The 19,877-nt window shown below is 33.9% G+C and overlaps 2 protein-coding genes and 1 non-coding gene across 5 annotated transcripts; 1 reads left to right on the top strand and 2 right to left on the bottom strand.

Moving 5' to 3' along the window:
- The first annotated feature begins 399 nt into the window (after positions 1 to 399).
- LOC119633801 (glutamate receptor ionotropic, kainate 2) lies at positions 400 to 7,917 on the top strand. Of its 3 annotated transcripts, none has more exons than XM_038027551.1 (14): positions 400 to 518; positions 583 to 744; positions 813 to 875; positions 2,495 to 2,698; positions 2,759 to 2,970; positions 3,085 to 3,273; positions 3,332 to 3,484; positions 3,548 to 3,789; positions 4,583 to 4,772; positions 4,840 to 5,198; positions 6,402 to 6,600; positions 6,660 to 6,888; positions 6,959 to 7,227; positions 7,293 to 7,917. In XM_038027551.1, the coding sequence occupies exons 1-14, from the start codon at positions 440 to 442 to the stop codon at positions 7,797 to 7,799; spliced, it is 3,057 nt and encodes a 1,018-aa protein (XP_037883479.1). In that variant the 5' UTR covers positions 400 to 439; the 3' UTR covers positions 7,800 to 7,917. The 3 variants fall into 3 exon arrangements, with proteins under 3 accessions (XP_037883479.1, XP_037883480.1, XP_037883481.1); XM_038027552.1 differs by having other exon boundaries at positions 598 to 744; positions 7,293 to 7,914; XM_038027553.1 differs by lacking the exons at positions 400 to 518; positions 583 to 744; positions 813 to 875 and adding an exon at positions 914 to 1,366 and having other exon boundaries at positions 7,293 to 7,905.
- Positions 7,918 to 9,528: 1,611 nt separating this feature from the next.
- Positions 9,529 to 18,488, bottom strand: LOC119633802 (WD repeat domain phosphoinositide-interacting protein 1). The gene is made up of 5 exons (XM_038027554.1): positions 18,451 to 18,488; positions 11,279 to 12,015; positions 10,819 to 11,217; positions 10,559 to 10,759; positions 9,529 to 10,435 (listed from the first exon to the last, which is right to left on the bottom strand). The coding sequence occupies exons 1-5, from the start codon at positions 18,471 to 18,473 to the stop codon at positions 10,335 to 10,337; spliced, it is 1,461 nt and encodes a 486-aa protein (XP_037883482.1). The 5' UTR covers positions 18,474 to 18,488; the 3' UTR covers positions 9,529 to 10,334.
- Positions 13,246 to 13,385, bottom strand: LOC119634271. The gene has a single exon (XR_005246944.1). It is a non-coding gene; the product is annotated as a U4 spliceosomal RNA (small nuclear RNA).
- Positions 18,489 to 19,877: the final 1,389 nt, after the last annotated feature.

The raw sequence follows: 19,877 nt of genomic DNA, 5'->3' as shown, positions 1-19,877 counted from the left end.
ATACGTCGTCTTATTTCTTTTTGCATTTTTTTCTTTTTCTTTAGTCGTTTTTGTAAAAATAAACATAAGATTTAGAATTTTGAGAGCAAAACAGAGAACCAATTAAAAACAAAACCTAATGTTAATGATCATAAGAAGCGAGGAGCACATGTATAAAAAAAAATTATGCTTTTTGAGGATTTTCTATTTACATGACTTTGTTGTTGTTGTTGTTGCTGTTGTTATTGTCAATATTTGTCTTTGCTTTGGCAAAATTTTTGTCAATTAATTTTCATTTTATTTTAGCCATTCGTCGTTAAAACACATAAACGCGAAAGTGTGTTAATTTTATTGAAAGTAAAATTTTCATTAATACCAAAAATTTTTACATCATCATAAAATTTGAAAATTTTAAGAAAAACAAAAAATTTTAAAAATAAATTTTTAAATATGTTAAGCAATGTTTTCGTATAGTTTAATAATAAATTTTCTCTGCCTACTACGGCTGGTGCATGGCCAAAAGCCTCAATATTCTATAGGTAAAAAGAAAAATACTTAAAAATTCGACATATTTACCATTTTCTAATGTTACATAATTTTGAGCACTGTTTCAATTAGGGGCAATTTTTGAAACTGGCAGTGATGATCTGGCGATCGCTTTTCATACCGCTATCGAACGGGCCAATATCTATGAACGCAGTTTCGAATTGCTACCAATTATTGTTTACGTCGATACCGAGGATAGTTTTTTAATGGAGAAGACAGGTAAGCACTGTAAACTAATACATAAAGAAATAGTTCGCTTAATACTTGAAAAAAAACACATTTTTCAGCTTGTAATCTTATCTCGGAAGAAGGAGTAATCGCCATAATTAGTCCGGTATCTGGAGGATCAGGTAACAAAAGTGCATCTTTGAAAGAAAGAAGTTAAATAACTCTATCGAGTATTCAAAGTATTCTGCACTTGAATCGGAGTTCTCATAGTTGAAAACATTCTAGCATTGAGCAGTTCGGCTCGTTCACGAGAGATTTATCACATTGTTAGCCACGGTTAGCCGTAGACTGCTAGCGATCGAGAAATAAACCGAAAAAATATGCGCTTTTCTGACAAGTGTTAAGAAAAGCTAATGAACGCGAATTCAAGCTCTTTACTGTTATCCAGTGCTGGGGTAATAAACTATTCTTTGAGGGGAGCATAGATGCGCCCAAACTCTCACCTCCTCGTGGTGATGACTGGAAACGGTCTCGACAAACGAAGAAGTGTTTAAGGCTTGGACAACCTATAACTTGGCGACAAGTTTTCTAAAAGCTAGCTTAGGGGTACACTGGAAGAAGCACACTTTTCTCATAAACTATTGCTAAGAAGAAAATACTAACCAACTAGCTGGTAATGGTGGAGATGTTGTATGTAATGTTTACCACAGTTACGGCATAGTTGAGCAGACGGACAGATGGATAGACGAATGGACGGACAATCTTATATGCATTCCAAATTTGAAACTGCCCAAGAATTTATATGCTTCATGTGTTCCTTGAGGCTTGTTGCTGGGCATTGTAAAGGTGTTGAGGAAAAAACTAAGTCTTTATATGCTATAATATTGGAAGGTGGATTCAGCATCGCCCACAGAGTAGACATTCAAGTTTTCGTACAAGTATCCGCTGTAGTCTATGAGTAATGAGTAAAAAACCAATTTTTTGTTCCTTTTGAAAAAGAGAGGCGTTCTCAGTTAATATGGTGTTGTGGACACGTCCGTTAATCAATTTCAATTTCAATATCGACCTGCGCGCAAGAACTCCCAATGTTTCGACCATTGAAGTCATTAGCTTCATTTTTGCAACCAAGAAAATCTTTACGAGAGACCTTACACAGACGGACATGTTTAAATCGATTCACAATTTGATGCCAATCAAAAGTATGTATACTTTGTGGGATCTCCTTGCGGACGTTGCAAACGTTTTAACAAATGAATATAACGCCATCCTTCGGTGATGGATATAAAAATAGTGAAATTATTTTCATACAACAACATTGGCGAAATACAGCGTTGAAATAATTCATTTTCATGGGGTTTGTTCTTAGCCCAATACATGCCAGTGTTCGAAATTTCACCTAATCATTTGAAAAATAAAGACGATGGACTGAACGCAAAAATAGAAAGATTGGCGACGAAAATCCTGGCTCAATTCGACTGAGAAACTGAGTCTGAATTGATTGATGCCATAAAAGATGAGTTAACCCAAGTGTTTCTAGTTATTCTCTCCGCACTAGCTTAATCTATAATTTGATAATGGGTGTGGTATGGCGTAGAAAGATGAGTTGATTCATCGAATAACCAACATATTTTCTTACATAATAGATTTCATATCTAGATTTATTTAGAAATAATTTTGAAAATCTTTTTAGAATGTCAGGCTTTTAGAATTAAGAATCCATATGGGGCGGCTTAAAAGCAGCTCTGCAATCAACTGTCATACGTTTAGAGGATCTTCAATCTACCTGCTTCTCTTCTTTCAGATATTATCGCCTCTATAGCCAATACACTTGATATACCGCATCTTGAATACGATTGGTCTCCCAGTGAAGCTTTGGATAAAAAGCAGCACATGGCGATGACATTGAACGTGCACCCAGATAATCTGGATTTAACTCGTGGCTTAGCGGATATAGTTCAGAGTTTTGGTTGGCGTTCTTATACCATAGCTTATGAATCGTACACAGGTAAGCCGATTACTAAATTGATTTTAACTAATCCGAGCATTGACTTATCCTTCGCAACAGAATTGCAACAACTTCAAGATATCCTACAAATAGGTGAACGTAACAGTAATCCGACTACAATGTTTCAATTGGCTGATGATTTTGATTATAAGCCGATGTTAAAAAGTATTAAAATGTCTACCGATAATTGCTTAATTCTGCACTGTTCCACTGAGAAAATTGTGGAAGTCTTAAAACAGGCAAAGGAATTGAAAATGTTGGGAGAATATCAGGTATTTGGAATGAAAGCTTTGAAAACCCCGCTCTATCCCTTTATTAAAATCCGGCTTTAAAAGCTTTTTTTTCACGCCAAATATCTGATATTCTAACCGACTAACCTCTTGTAGAGCATTTTTATTCCGAACTTAGACACACACACAATCGACATGCCCGATATTCTGACCGTTGGAGCTAACATAAGCACTGTACGTATAATGGATCCGACAGATTTTCATGTGAAAAACATTGTACACGATTGGGAAGAACACGAGAAAAGAGAAAAGCGCTACTTTAGAGTCGATCCGGATCGAGCTAAGGTTATAATAAAAGGCAATTAAAACGAAACATTTTTCATTTTCTCATTATTTTCTCTAGACAAATATGATTTTGCTGAACGATGCTATTTGGATATTTGTCAAAGGTCTTGCAGAGCTACTCCAAGAAGAAGAACTTCAACTACCAAAGGTGGAATGCCGTAGAAATAGATCTTGGCCTATGGGTAGACGTATAATAGAGTTCATGAAGGCGGTAAAACAAATCTTTCAAAAACTTGTCTTCATTTTTATACTTTCTCTTTTTGTAACAACTTAGCGATCCGACGAAGTAGCTACGGGTCGTGTGGATTTCAATCAGTATGGACAGAGAAGTTTTTTCACCCTGCGTTTTTTGGGCTTAACACAAATTGGCTTTCAGGAGTTAGCCACATGGGATCCTGTTAATGGCCTACTGGCCAAAGAAAGCGATGATTTGAGTGATAAACTATTAGGACAAAAGATGCAAAATAAAACTTTTATTATCACATCACGCATAGGCGCACCGTTCCTAATGTCAAGGTTAGGACAATACTCATACCCTAAATACTATGAAAAAATTTAAATTATTTTTTTACCATCCGGAACATAACGGTATGTATAAGCATTGAAAATGCAAAAAATTGTAGGTATTCCCTGATCGACCAACAGGTCTAACTAGACTTAGCCGTATATTTTCATCCGTCTATCTTCTTGACATTTTCGTAGTTACCACGAAGTTTAAACATGGGCTTGCAGGCTCTAAGCATAAGAAGTGAAAACCTAGCGCACTTTTAGAGAGTGGCCATCGATTGTTTAAATAGTTTGGAACAATTCCACTAAACAAAAAGCATAGGCGTGCACTTATCTAGCCCATTTCATGACGAATTCCATCGACTTCATTAAAGACTTCTCGGTTACACAAACCGGTCACCAAAGTTTTCGAGCTGTTGGTTTTGATAAAGTATTTTCACGACAAGTCTTTTTGAAAAGCTTTCGAAGCCAATGTTGCCTCGTTTTCAGAATGCAATTATTTTCAACTGCATTATGAAACGGAAATGCCTCCTTTTGGACTATTACTTTTCTTACACCCTACATTACGATTTGATAGGGTGCCAAAGTTATGCCGCTTTAAGACCATCTATTGGAAGAAATGCCACGAACCTTTTCATTCACGCGTACTGTTCTCCCTAATCACTAACTGCATAAGCAATAATAACATAAGCAATCAACCAAGCAGAGCATTTATTGAGACTAAGTCGAAATTCGACTTCCTTTCTTAGTTGTCACTATTATGTTCATTTTAAGAATTTTGGTACATTTTCTTCTTATGTAGAGAAGCTGAAGAGGGAGAGATTTTACAGGGCAATGCACGTTACGAAGGCTACTCAATGGACTTGATTGACGCAATCGCCAAAAAGCTTGAATTTAAATATGAATTCCAATTGGCACCAGACGGTCGCTATGGAAGTTATAATAAAGATACTAAACAATGGGACGGCTTGGTGCGTCAGATATTAGATGGGGTAAGTAGATGTCACTCTCATAACTGCATAATCAATTCAAATTAGTTGCCGAGTATTTGTGTGTCAGAATGCTGATCTAGGTATTTGCGATTTAACCATGACATCGTCGCGCCGTACCGCTGTGGACTTTACACCTCCATTTATGACATTGGGCATTAGTATTCTTTACGCGAAACCTGAAGTGCCACCAGCTAATTATTTTTCATTTCTTTCGCCCTTCTCTGTTGATGTTTGGATGTACATGGCCACGGGTTTTCTAGCGGTATCTTTGCTTTTATTTATATTGGCACGTATGGCTCCGGCCGACTGGGAAAATCCTCACCCGTGCAAAGAACCCGAAGAACTTGAAAATGTATGGACTATGACGAATACTACTTGGTTAGCAATAGGATCAATTATGGGTCAAGGTTGCGATCTATTGCCAAAGTAAGTAAAAATACAAGACCAAAAAAAAAATTATATTTGCTTCGCAGCGAACTTTTGGTACTCATCACTTAGAACACACAAAACGAAGTAAAAAAACCATACTCGGGCAAGACCAACCGTTAGATACCTCACATCACTTCGCCTAATAAGTCATTTATTCATTTTCGTAATAATAGTCCAACAAATACTGCACCATATTTTAATGTACAGATTTATTTTTCATGCAAGCCCTTACCTTGAATGATGCTCACAACATCAACTAATATGAGTCAAAACTTAAGTTACTTGTCAAAGATTTTATTATTTTAGAGTTCCCCATAAAAAACTGCACATAAGTAGGGCTTGTTTTTCATAAGAGCTCCTACGTACGGTGGTGTCTAAAAAATACAACTATGTAATTCAAATTCCTCATGATAAATTTTGATGGCACATTGCTACTATGATTCAATTTTCATCGTAGAAAAATACATTTTATACGGGTATTTCATGGTAACTCTTGCGCGCCCTGATATCCAATAAATCGATCCGCTTAATTCAAATTTGATACAGTTAAGCCTTTTGTCAAATTACTTTTACGAACCATTCTTCGTTATAAAATATCAAAAACAGGATAACTTTGCCGTATAAAGTCTTATATTTTGTCAGGACCCTTGTAAGGGATGGGGTTGAAAGAACAGACCTACGGGGTCCGAATTTGATAAGGTTAAATTTTATGTCAAGTTATTGTTATAAATGGACTTTTATCAAGAAACATTGAAAATTAGCTCCTTTTACCATATAAAGATTCAGTTTCTGTAGAAGCAGAGGTATCCGTAGATTGGACACAATAATACATGGAGAAACGGACAGACAAAGATGCAACCTTAGATTAATTCAGAAAATGATTGTGAGTCGACCGATATAATAAAAGATGGGTCGATCTCAACTCCTTCTGGCTATTAGCTGTGTCCACACAAGGTTGTTGTACCTTGTACGATAGGTAACATAAAGTACACTTAGAAACTATGTCGCGAGTTACGGAGTTAGTTATTTGATCATATTCTTTTTATCTTTCTATCATCTTTGCATGCGAGTCATACCTATTTTTTGTGTAGAATATCAGACGGCCCATGCAAACAAACTTCAGAGCAACATGTACTTCAGTGCAATGTTATTTTGTGCTATTATAACTACATTCTCTTAAAAGTTTTTTATATCCTTTAGGGCTGCGTCGACACGTTTGGCAACCGGCATATGGTGGTTTTTCGCTTTGATGATGTTAAACTCTTACACGGCGAATTTGGCCGCCTTTTTGACTATGTCCCGTATGGGTTCTTCTATAAAGAGCGCGGAAGATTTGGCTGCTCAAACTAAAATCAAATATGGCGCTGTAGTGGGTGGTAGTACTATGGGCTTCTTTAAGGTATTATTCAGAACCAAAGCATAATAATAACTATCTATAAAAGTTTTTGAAATTTCCAGCATTCTAATTTTACTACCTACCAACGCATGTGGGCCGCGATGGATTCAAATCCCACTGTATTTACCAAAAGTAATAATGAAGGTGCGGAACGGGTCTTAAAAGGTAAACGTTTGTACGCATTTCTAATGGAGTCCACAACGTTAGAGTACATCGTCGAAAGGCAATGCGATTTAATGCAGGTGGGAGGATGGTTGGATTACAAAACTTACGGCATTGCCATGCCATTTAGTGAGTTTTAAAGGTTTCGGATGGAATTTTTATTACTAAAAAAAAATTATTTTCTAAATATTTAACGCAGACTCTCCGTACCGTAAGCAAATAAGTGGAGCTGTTCTAAAATTGGGTGAAGCAGGAACGTTATCTGCATTAAAACGTAAATGGTGGAAAGAAATGCATGGCGGTGGTAATTGTACCGTAGCCGAGGCCGCGTCTTCCAGCACACCTGAGCTAAAATTGGTTAACGTCGGCGGTGTTTTCTTAGTATTGGGCATTGGTTTATTGTGCTCAATTGTAATAGGCCTAGTTGAATTCCTATGGAATCTTAAAACAGTTGCCATAGAAGAAAAAGTATGTAAAAAAATGCCGGATATTTGTTCAATCACAGGAAACAACTGTTCTCCATTTTCTTATAGATTTCGCTGAAGGAAGCTTTAAAATTAGAAACCATGTTTGCTTTAAAAGTCTGGATTACTACTAAACCGGTACGTGGTAGCTCTGAGAACTCTAGCAAAAGCTCTTCGTCCAGTAGCTCCTCTTCGCCATCAACACACTCTAAAAAGTCAAGACGTCTTTCTATTAGTCACAGCATGAGAAGCTTGAAGAGCTCTATACACGAAACCATGCAAACCGCTGTTGGTGCTAAAATGCGCAAAATTGGCTCAATGTTCTCTTTGAAATCTATGCATTCTGGAAAACCTGAAATCGAGATAGAACCACCCTCGGAAGTCGACGATAAAATCGACAAAGAAGAAAAAGCGACGCAGATTGAAATGGAAAACTCTCAAGAACATCGGCACCGTCATCATCATAAGCAAAGCCATCGAAATCACTTGCATCCGGACGATATTGAGCAAGATATTCAACGTGAACCACACAGAAGAGATAGCAAAGCGAGCGGTAAAGCACATTTCAATGTTTGAAGACAAGGAAATAAAGAGGGCATAGACTTAACTTCAGAATGGCTTTTTAATGAACACTCTCTTTCGGAAGTTTCTAAGAAGGAACAAGAAAAAATAATAAAAATTCATTAAGTAATTCCGTAGATTTTTTTTATGGCCAGCCACTCACGCCATGCCCCCTGTATACATGGGCACTGTGGTAATCACGAAGAGTTATACGATGAGAAAGGGAGCAGTGAGCTTTCAATTTGAAAATAGAGACATCAGATACGGTAGGATAGATTGTTCCAAAGGTGGCTAGTAAGGTTAAAAAATGACGTAGTGTGTTGTGCGATATGCCGTTAACTTCAGGACTAGTGGGGGGACCGCGTTGTCCTGTTAAAGGACTTGATTGGTGGATAAATTTCTTTTTCGCTGTAGAACGTTTGCACTGGATGTATCTATATATGAGCACAACGTAGCCCACATTACGCCAATGTTCAAGGGTATCCGGACTTTTGGACATACTTTCGCCACCCATGACCAACTGAGTCTTACACTATAAACAATTATAAATAAATAAAACAATTCATTTCTTGCAAAAAAGCATTTTTCATGAATACTACGAGCACATGCTGGGACTTTATAGGCTAACGTTGTCCCCGGTGATTTCTAACTTAATGATAATAATACACTAATACACTAGCAGAAGTCTTTAAAAATAATGAATCTTCAATTAAAAACATTTCTCAGCAAAGGCAGTGTGGCTTCACCAAGACCTTTGAGGGGATATGAGGCTGAGAGTGATTCGACTAAATTAAATTAAAACTGGAAGTTTGGAAGAAGCTTTTGGTGCTGATTACGGATTCACCTGTGCTTTTGACAGATAGAGGAAAACAGGCATTTTTGAGGTTATAATGGGCGAAAGAAGGGTATGAGACGAAATATTGGAGCATGAAAGAGAATTTTTATGGTCCTGGGATTACAGACTAATAGAAAAAATAATGACAGATTTCTTATAAGAAGAAAAGATGCCACCAACGCATTGCCGAAAAACTTACTACAATTTTCATTCTTTTCAGTATCTTTAAAATAATGTTCCGCAGGGTAGCAACGAGTATTTTTTTGATAGATCAATTGAAATATTTTTATTAATAGAATTTTGTTTTATTTTCGTTTTGTTGGTTGGAAATTTTGAAATTTTGCATTCAAACACAACCTAATCACAGAAAAATCAAATTTTCAAAGAATCTTATGTACTGCGCCAGCTGTAGGCATGTAAACTAAATAACTTTGTTCCCTACAATACCACCGGGCCGCAGAACTTCTTTAATTGCACATGTCTCACGAGAATGGCTCCAGTGCTAACATTTTGCGATATTTTCTAAAACAATTTTTCCCACTTAAGAGTACGATTAATCGCCTCCTCAAAGATTATTTTTTTACTAAATTTCCTTCTATCCAAAGAAAATTGCAAAAAAAATCTCCCTTCTTGGGTGGCTGTTACTGTGGTCTAACATATGTATTTTTTCTAATGGACATTTTCACAATATTCATAATTTTTATGAATATTTGAACTCCTTATCACAAATGAACCTGCAATTAAATTACTTAAATAACGGTGCAAAAAATGTCCTTAGTTGGCTTTCCTCTACGATTAAATTTATTGTTTAATTTGATTACAACAAGTTTGTTAGATTTAAAATATCATTATCGAGGTACATTCACAGTTGGTTTACAGTGGATTGTTTCACAGTTTTCTTCTTAATGATATTCACATTTATATATTTATATTTATTTTTATATTTATATTTATATATCTTCTCTGATCATTAGAAAGGTAATATTAAAATGATTGTCTATGTTAAACGAATTTGAGAAAACTAAGGAATGTGATTACAATGATGATGACAGTATATGTAAATATGATCAGTGCTTAATCAAAAATCCCCACAAGCGTGCTAAGGGCTTTAGATATCCTACATATGTACCCTAAACCGTGAGGATGCATGCAACATTCAGGAGGGCTCGCGATAAACTCACGTTTTATTATACTGTCCAATCCAGAATCGTTTTATAATTCGATTGAAGCTTGTCTCTCCATCTGTCCGTCTTCTTTTTTTCATTTATTCAATCTACAGACCGCAATTTTTCAGGTATTTTAATGAAATTTATTACACAGACATGTTTCGACGCAAAAAGGAACGCTATTGAAAATGGTTCGGATTGGACTGCTTTCCCGACCACTTTCCATATAACGGCTTATTTTAAAAAGGTTGTTTTATAAATAACTGTATGTGTATAGTGTTTTTAATTAAAATGAATTTAAATAAATCATTAGTCATTAGTGTGTGTGTGCTATACTTCTTGACATGAAAAGAAAAATTATAACTATTATAAATATTTTAGCATTGAATAAAATTAAAATTAAACTATTTTGGATATTCAGTAAAAGTTAAATGCTCTTTAAAATAATATATGGAAATTTCTTTTTCCTTTCAATTTCTGTTTTGTTTTATACAAAAATTTAACTAATCGTTTAAAGTAATATTTATTTTACTTCTCGTTCATATTTTGTCATTCTTTGGCAGCTATGGCAACCGGCGGAAATTGAAGCTCATCAAATAGTTTACTGGGCGTGTCGATTGCATCACATAGGTTACGAAATTTTGCGGATTCTACTGAAGAAGAAACGAAATTAGATTTAAAACAAATCCAAAAACATTAAAGGAACACTTTTTATACTATACATATATTCAACCATCTCTCTGCCCAAAATAGTCAAATTTGACTTTTCATACCTGTCAAAGCTGTTATCGTTTGATCACCTTTAACAATGCTGGCGTACGAGTTATCTGGTACAATTTCAGAATTTTCTATTATAACTGTAACATCCTCTGCAGTATCGAATTTTAACTCCTTGGAATATTCAGCTTGTGGACTTGGTGGAAGTGAAGTAGGTGTAGAGCTTCCTAATCCACAGCACTTATCTATATTAAGTTCTTTAATAGGAGTCAAGTTAGCAATAATAACATTCTTCTGAATAGATTTACGAACTTACCAATTACTCCTTCTAAAGTCCCACGTAGATCATGTACATGCAATAGTTTACAAGTGCCACCTTTTTCGGTATTGAAATCATAAATATATAGGAAACCATCTTCAGAAGCTATCAGCAAGCGTGGTTCTTTTTGTATTCGTGCCAAGCCGCAGGCATGTTTAAGGCCCGGCTGAGCTAAGACGGCAGTGGCGAAAGCCCGATCTTGAGCTAAGATATCACCAAGTTGAGAGGGCAGCAGGTACGACGTCACAGCTTTTGTTAGGTAGCCACTCATTAACCAAGACTGGCTACCGCAGGTACTAGGGGTGGGAGCGTTTTGAGTGGCAAATTGTAAAGAATTCGGAACACTATTACTATCCTGGCTATCATTTTCTTCAGCCAGTTTGGAGTCTTCATGATCTACAATTTCGGAAATTTTATCTATCAAACAATTTTTCAAAAATTTATGTATTTTATTTACCACTTTTAGGTTTCGCTTCAGCCAGCTCTATCGCTTTCGAGTCCACCTTAAAGATATGCACCGTTTCTGTGTTCGAAGAGGCACACAAATATTCACCATTGTTTGAGAACACTAGCGATGCTATACGCACGCAACGTTTCACCCCTCTTCTAAATTCCTGAATCCGTTGACCATTTTTCACGCAAAATACTCGTATCACTGTTCCACGCTCTGAAGCTGTCGCCAGCAAACTGCCGTTCGGGGAGAAACTTAAGGCCGACAACACACTATCATGAGCTTTTATTATTAAACCAGTTTTCATTTTATTGACATTAAAAATGCGTAGTTCTCCAGTCGATGTGCTAATAGGAAACGCTAAATGGGAGTTTAACGATAGCGAGCACAAGCCCAATTCATTTGGCGGAATATTTTTAATGGAATTCAAAACCTTCATATTACGTATATCGTGGATATGTATATCTTTGGCCAAACACACCACCAAACGGCAACGATTCATACGTATACAAAGTATATCGGAGGGATAAGAGCAATTGCATATCTCTTGTTTCTTTTTGAAATGCAACATTCTTAGAGATTTGGGTTTTAAATCAGTAACCAGCACAACCAGTGAACTATTAAACAAACGCTCAACTATTCGTATATTTTCCGAATTTTCCGTTGAAAAAATCTCATCAATTTTATTACCAGCACTAATTGCAAATAAACGGAAAGAGTTGCTTGTCAGAACCGACACGGAGCTGAAAAATAAAAAAGAAATAGCGATAGTTTTAAAAAGTATGTAATAATTTGTCACAGAAATATTTAAAAAAAAATAAAACTTAACAAAAAAAAAAATTATCTCATCCGGGATTTGAACCCGCGTTCTTAAGCGGAAGTCATTAATGCTCTTTCTTTTTTAAACATTCATTCTCATAAAAAGGAAAATTTATTAAAAACTAGTACGAAGTGAAAATCAGAAGAAATTTTAATTTTTTTAATTAACTTAAGAGCAAGCTGGGCCAACTTAAGTGAAAGTATCGAAAAATTTTCTTCCGTTTACTTCAAGCAGGAGACATAATTATTATTATTTTAGAGAATATTTATGGCATTCTCAAAAGGAATTTAGCAATTGGAAAGACTTTCATTTCAATACTAAATAGCACAGTTATATGTTATAATCTCAACAGATAGCATCGTTATATTTAATAAAATGTAAAGGCAACATGAGCGGAACTATTTAAAGCTACTTGCTATTTAAATCGTAAGCGAGGCGCTTTTCCTCCTTATGTTGACGAGTAACTGCCTCGCTTCAGTAGATGGATAACTGCTAATTAAATATTAAAGTTTACTTAATGATAAAAAATTGCTTGTCAACATCAACGTGAATGTCATCGAGAAAGCGAGTAATATAATATGCGTCGCTTGAGGCCTATTAAAGTCGAATGGACTTAATGTTCAAGTGTGCATGTTAGGATTTTGTATGTAGTGAAAAGCATTTGTGTATTCTGACTATCAACTTAACTCTAGCACTATATGGGATATATTGTTGTAAGTATTGTCTAAGCTTGACTAAGAATGCTATATTTGTAGCAAACATCTATCTATCCAATAAATTAATAAATAAATTTTTTTATATTTTGCACTAGTTTCAAAGCCACTTTTTCACAGCTAAAGCAGGGCACGGTATTGCGCGACTGACTTACTTTTATTATATTCGCAAAAAGAACTTAAGGTAGTACTAAAAAAAACACTATCACTCCAGTCACAAAAACCCCTTGGAAGCACAAGTATTGAAAATAAAAGTGCATTTGAATTGGCAAACGTACAACTTCCCTGATTTTCAGTTCAATCAGTCGCGCATTCAGAAGAAGTTTCGCGAGCAACTTGGTTTCTTAATTAGCACCCAAGCAAGCATCCATCTCGCAAAACAACAACTCAATTTGTACTACTTTTCTTATTAAACAACTACTTGAAATGTATTATTAACTGCCCTCTCGGGCCTTCAAAAATTGCCGTAGTGGACGGTATTGCACGTCCCCATGGCGGGGTATTGGTTAAAGTTTTCAACTAGCAATAATCGCACCTCGGTAGAACCTCATTGGTTACGATATCGCCTCTGCGCAAAGCTGACCTTAACTTGAAAAACATTCATCTCTTATATAAAATTAAACATAAATCGAATGAGAATTATACACTTAAAATGAACGTACACGCAATAAGCGATAACTCTAAAGCATAATTTTTAGGGATGAAATAAAATTTTTTTTGTATGTAGATGTGTGTATATATATTTTCAATAACAAATATTTAACCTACGTTCAATCGTTATACACACACTTGAAAGAAACAAAAAAATAAAGAAAGAGAAAAAAAGCAACAGTTACTGTGTCTCGTTTTTATGAGCAAATATTGTAAAAATCAAACAAACATTAGAAATTTGCTTTGATTTTTACTTATATTCTTATCAAACATTACAACGGATGTGTTACGGTCGATTTTTTTTTTTTTTTTTTTTTTTTCTTTTTTTTTTTTTTTTTCAATTTTGACAAAAACCTGCTTTTTAAGATTGCCTTAATCTACACGAGTTAAAAAAAAAAAAAACAGGTCGTGCGATTATTCGCTTATGTTTATATAAGTAAATGAATGCGTAATGAGGTCGCGAAAGCTACAATTGCTTTGCAAGCAAAAGCAAAATCTTCTAAAATGATTGAATGAATGAATCATTGTTTTAGTGAAAAAGGAAAGCAATTTGTCGAAACAGAGAAGTATTACTACTAATGGAGAGAGACATTGTGGCGCCTATGGAGTATATTTAAAATTCATTTATAACTAAATGTAAATATTTATACAACCTTTCCATTGTTTTCCAATTTGTTTCTTTTTTTTTTTTCATTAAGTTTTTATACTATTTTTTTTTTTTTTTTTTTTTATATGAACACGTGATATTAATAGTTTGTTTTTATGACAAAACGTGCTGTGCACAATAAACTAATAAAATCCATTTTTTTTATGTATTAATATAAACAGACAATGTATAAAGTAAACAATGGAATAAATAAGTAGCTTGGGCTAAAAAAATTTCCACGGATATGTTTACCGTTATAAGTTAATGTCAATACGTAAAATATATTTGCAAACGTAATCTTCTTCTTTTTTTTTTTTTTGTAATTACATTCCTATACACGACTGATTGCGGATGTGACTGTCTTGTTGCTTCAAATTGTTATTATTATTATTATTATCAATTAAGGCGTGGTTTAAAGGCGAGTGGAGATATTGGAAAATTATTTGCCAGAATTAAACACCACTTGCCATACTAGGTATAATAAGCTCAGGCGGTTGTTCGTAACACTGAGAAGGATTTGAAAAAGAATCATTTTTTAAATCGATCTAAACTTGTCTGTGTCGCAGTTCGACTAATGTCTGTCCACTTTTTTCAACCTACAGGTCGCAATTTTCCTGTTATCTTGATGAAATTTGATACACTAACATGTTTTGGCCCAAGTATGAACCTTATTGGAAACATCGCACTTAAGGAAAGGAATCTTCAATAGTAAGAAATCTAATTTTCAATACTTCTCGATGAAACTTCGTTCATAATAATAAAAGTTGACATAAAAATTAACCTTAACGTATTACCTCTCGTAGGGCTATTTTGTGCATCCTAAGCCACATAAGCCTTTAAAGTAAGTAATTTTTAAAACTTTATAATGGAAATTGGTCCCTAATAAACACTAGGGCATAGGTCTATTTTTTAAACCGCAAATTCACAAGACAAATTTGAAAAACATTCGTTGATGTTTTGAGTATCCTCCAAGGCTTTCCTGAAAATTGTGCATGTATATAAAATTGTAATGCAAAGGTTTCGGTGTATTATTTAAAAAATGAGTGAATGACTGCATTAGGCGAAAAAGTGTATGGTTTTTTGGTCATGGTTTTTAAATAAAACATACTGGTGGATATCAAACACATTTTCTTTGTTCTTTGTTCGAGCTATTAAAGACAAAAGAATTGATTTTTGAAAAATTTTCATATACCAAGAGTAAAAGTCCACGAAGACGTTATGAGGAACCTAATCGCCTGCTAAAATACTTGGACTTTTTACTTATGAAGGTATATTTATCCAGATCCAACTAATAGACAAGTAATCAAATCGACCCATTAACATGTTCAGGACTAACGAGAAATCTCTTTCTCTCTCATTCTCTCTATCTATCTTCTGTATGAGAAGTTGACCCTTTTTTTCTTCAAAACTTTAATGCAATTTACAATAACAATTTGTGTATCATTTACGATTGAACGGAGACACAAACTTTAATTTCGCATTTTTTCGAAGTCTTTTTACCCAATAACACCATTATTTCAAGTTTTGCTCTTTTTTTTTGACGATAAGTAGCAACAGCTACTTTTCCTTTGTCCTTTCTTATCAAAAATTATTTAATTTAATTTACTTTCTCTCCTTTGAATAAATTTAAAAACACCTTTTATTTCTCCATATAAAAAAGTTAATGTAAAGAAAAAAAACTTTGAATAATATTGAAAACAGAAATAAATCAATTGATTACGAAAAAAAAAGTTCTTATTTTTTATTTTCAATAATGACATCATTTTAGTTGAACAATTAATTTTAAAAAAGTAATTAAGTGTTATTGCATTTCGTACAAACATGTTTGTAAATAAAATCAAAAATATTTATTTATTTACATTTGTATCTAAACGTATCTAATGCGATGAATAAAAATACCAAATACCAACGGAAACAATAACAAAAACATTGTATGCAATAAACAATAAAAATCAAGTACATAAATAACATAAAATGTAAAGAGAGCTTCGCGTGAGAAAAAAAAAAATATTATTATTGTATATGAGAGTTGAAAGATGAGAGGAAGTTAGCCATTAGTAATAAAACACATACAAAAACACTATCTAACATAACATATTGTTCATCTATGCTTCGCTTCTGGGCAATTGTGCTTGCTTTTGTACTCACATCTCGGAACAGCTGACTACAAGATAAAGCATTTCATTTTACTTCATTTACTTATAAAATCAATTATTTGTATATACAGCTCTTAAATATATGTATAATGTTATCTTAATGTATATAATAATCTTCTTAATATGCAGATTTTTTTTGTCATTAATATTTACTTTGTTTATTCACTTTGCTTCACTCTACATTAAGTATTCTGACGAAACTTGGACACTCCAAGCAATCAAGAAGTTTATACTTATCTCACTCATTGTATTCATATATACAAATTCATATATTGGGCGCTACAAATGCATTCACACCAATTTCAAACGTAGCGCTAGCTGGCAGCGAGCAAGTAAAGCTTTACTTACGTCTGTCAATGGAAATGATTAACAGTAATGCTTGATTTTTAAAATGCAAACGTTTGAAGACTTTCTAAAGGTACCTAATAAAAATATAAGCCAGGTTACGCACACACACCGTTAATAACAGTTAATAATAATGGGCCACAGTTCCCCAGTGAACGCTCCACACCATCCTCCACCGCATAAAGACTTTTCAAAATTACACATTATACGGGAAGTGCTCTAATAATTGGTCCAATTCAAACTATTTTCGATGGCGTTAATTCTTATATCAAAACAAGTTAGTGGACCTTCACACTAAGTCAACAATTGTGGCCTGCAGGTTGACCAGAAGTACGCATAAACGGACAGGCGAATAAACATAATAAATACATACATACACAAAGTTGATATCGGAAGCATCAGCGTCCCGATTAACTGACCTTTTTTTCTTTGCATGGAATTGTCAAATATCTGTCGAGGAAAATACTTTGAAAGTTCGGACTTATCAGTTCTTTTTGCATTATTTTCATGACTTTCAAATTTCATCTACTGCATATATCCAGCTATCCTTCTGATCAGGAACTTCTTAGAGCCGAGTGCACATATTTACATATCTTACTAAATGAAATCAAAAGTAGGTAGAAATGTTTTCAAAAAAGCAAAAACACATTTTCATTATAATCAGAGTACAATTGCAAGCAAGCTAAAGTGTTACAGGCAGGTAAGGCGGTTTTTATATACCCTACACTACTATCAAAAATCACACTTAATCACCCTGCAAATACTTACTCGTCATGGTAATCCTCCCATGAAAGGGAACCGAGATGAACCAACTGTATCCATGTTCGGCATAAAATGACAAAAATTAGACCTTGTTTTTATAAGATGTGTTATATGGGAGGAATACCAAAAATAATTGTATACGATCTATATCTCCTACATTCTCTACCAATTTTTGTCGCGAAATATTACAATTTTTTTTACATAAAAACGTTTATTATATGGTCGTTCATACGGTGCGCAAGAGTACAAACAGTTTCGTCCAATCCATTAGTATTTGTCCTTGAGTCAAGATATTTTAGTGTACCAAATTTCACTAAACTGCAGGTTGAAGATAAGATCGGATACAAGAATACATGCACACACGTTAACGGACCAAGGTAGTGGAAAAACATGCTTAAGTGGAATCAGAAAACTGCCTTCAGTTGAGTAGTGTATTAACAGCCGTGATTTACCTCAAATCCGACTAGGTAGTAGCATCAATAGTGCTAGTTATGTAGGGTATAAGAACTCTACCTACCAACCCACGCTAACTCTCATAAAAAGTGGAAGAGCTCAAGTATTCAAAGTAAAATATTGAAAGAGAGTAAAAATGCAAAAACATCTGTTTTAGAGAAATATAAATAATACTTGTATACGTTTTATAAGAAGTATAGTTGTTAGAAAATTATGCTTTTTTGTTTTGAAAGTAAACAAAATTTTTTGTGTACAATTTATTCGACAAAATTCGACAAAGAACTCGCTCTTTGTTTACATTTACTAAAGCTAGACCATTTTAACAGCTACGTATATGTAAGCACTCAACGTCCCCCCCTCCTCAAGTACATAACAAAAAAGTAGTAAAACTTAAAATGATAAAAAAAAAAGTCTGTGTTGCTAGGGCAGTATTGCTCTCTTCTATTTTGAATTACTTTACTTCGCTTCTCATTCCACTTGATTATTCCTTATTGTAAGTAATTAAATGACCTTCTTACATATTGTTGTTGTTATTTTTTTTTGTTCACTTTTTCAAGGCTTTCCAAAATCAAATTATATTTTTATCTATTTTTTTCTCTTTAATGTTTCCTTTCTATTTTTCTCAAACTTACGTAAAATCTTGATTGAAATTCATTTTATATTCTTCAGCCATTATAATAGAATTTTGCTTTCAAACACTTCTGGATCCAAAAACAAACTTTATATTATAAATATATTCTTCAATATTTTTTCTTTTGTCTATTGTTTAAATTTCACTTTGCTTTGCTTTTTTGCTATTTTGAAAAAAATTTATATTATAATAGATTTACTTTCTATTATTGCAATTTTGTACTGTTGTTGTCTTCTTACTTTTTGTTTATTACTTGACTTTCGCACAAAAAAATTGTAACTAAAATAATTTCTGCTTGTTTTATGATTGTGGTGTTATTTATTTTTATTTTGTTTTGTTAGCTAAATTCTCTAAAGCTTCTCTCTATCACTGCCCCCCTTTCTCAGGCACCATCTCACGATATTTCTTGAAAACAAATGTTGTCAACTCTCCATTCTGTCAGAAAGGCGAGCTTAATAAAACTTTAAAAGTAAAGGTGACCAAAGTCACTAACCAAATCAGCTGGTTGTATTCAAACAGGGCTATTCCAAGTGAATAATTTTTCTACATACTAAATTAACTATTAATTACTATTTTCAAATTATTAACTATTTTTCAAATGTTTAGTTTTACACAACAATTTTTCATTTATTTGCCATTAATATTTTGCAAATGATTTTACAAAGTATGCATATAAAAAAAAAATGCCGGGTGACTTAGAGCGCGTCTGTGATGAATCTATCGCCTGTGTTAATTTTTTTGTTTAAATAGGTTTGATACAGATTTTTTGCATTGATTCTTTCATTATAAATGCCGACGGCTTTTGTTAATTTGGTCCGTTAGATAATGTTAAGTTTTTGTTTTGCCGACGGCTTTTGTTAATTTGGTCCGTTATTTTGCAGAGTTCGACCCTTCTGGTCTGTTAAGTTGCGCGCTTAACATAGCTGATTGGCGTTAACATTTAAGTTGTTAAGTTGGGATTTTAACCATTTATTTATTATAAGCGACTCTGTGCTTTGCTTTTCAACAGGGAATTTAGCGAGGGCGTTGTTTAAAAATTATGACGGTTTAATTCTAAGCTAACTTGTAAAATACAAGAAATTTTAAATGTTCGATATTAACCTTTGACACATTCAATTAGGTAAAAATCTTCACACTTTCAAGCATGTATGACATTGAGAATCTATGACCAAGAAAATAGGATAACGATCATTTAAAGTCTCTGAAGGGCTAGTCAGCAAACATTGTACGAATATATGTGTACTAGTTATACATTTTAACTCACCTCTCTCCATAGGTATTATGCATACATTGAGTTAAAAGTTGACTCTTGCCACTCAGGCGGATAACTTGTAAAATTTAACAAGTTTAGTTCGCGTATTCTCGAGGTGATGATAGAAGAGCGAAAGCTACCAAGTCAAGGAAAAAGAATCGGAAACAATCAGGAAA

The sequence above is a fragment of the Glossina fuscipes genome, unplaced genomic scaffold, assembly GCF_014805625.2.
Source record: "Glossina fuscipes isolate IAEA_lab_2018 unplaced genomic scaffold, Yale_Gfus_2 2, whole genome shotgun sequence".
Lineage (NCBI taxonomy): Eukaryota > Metazoa > Arthropoda > Insecta > Diptera > Glossinidae > Glossina > Glossina fuscipes.
This window is presented reverse-complemented; position numbering and strand designations above follow the sequence as displayed.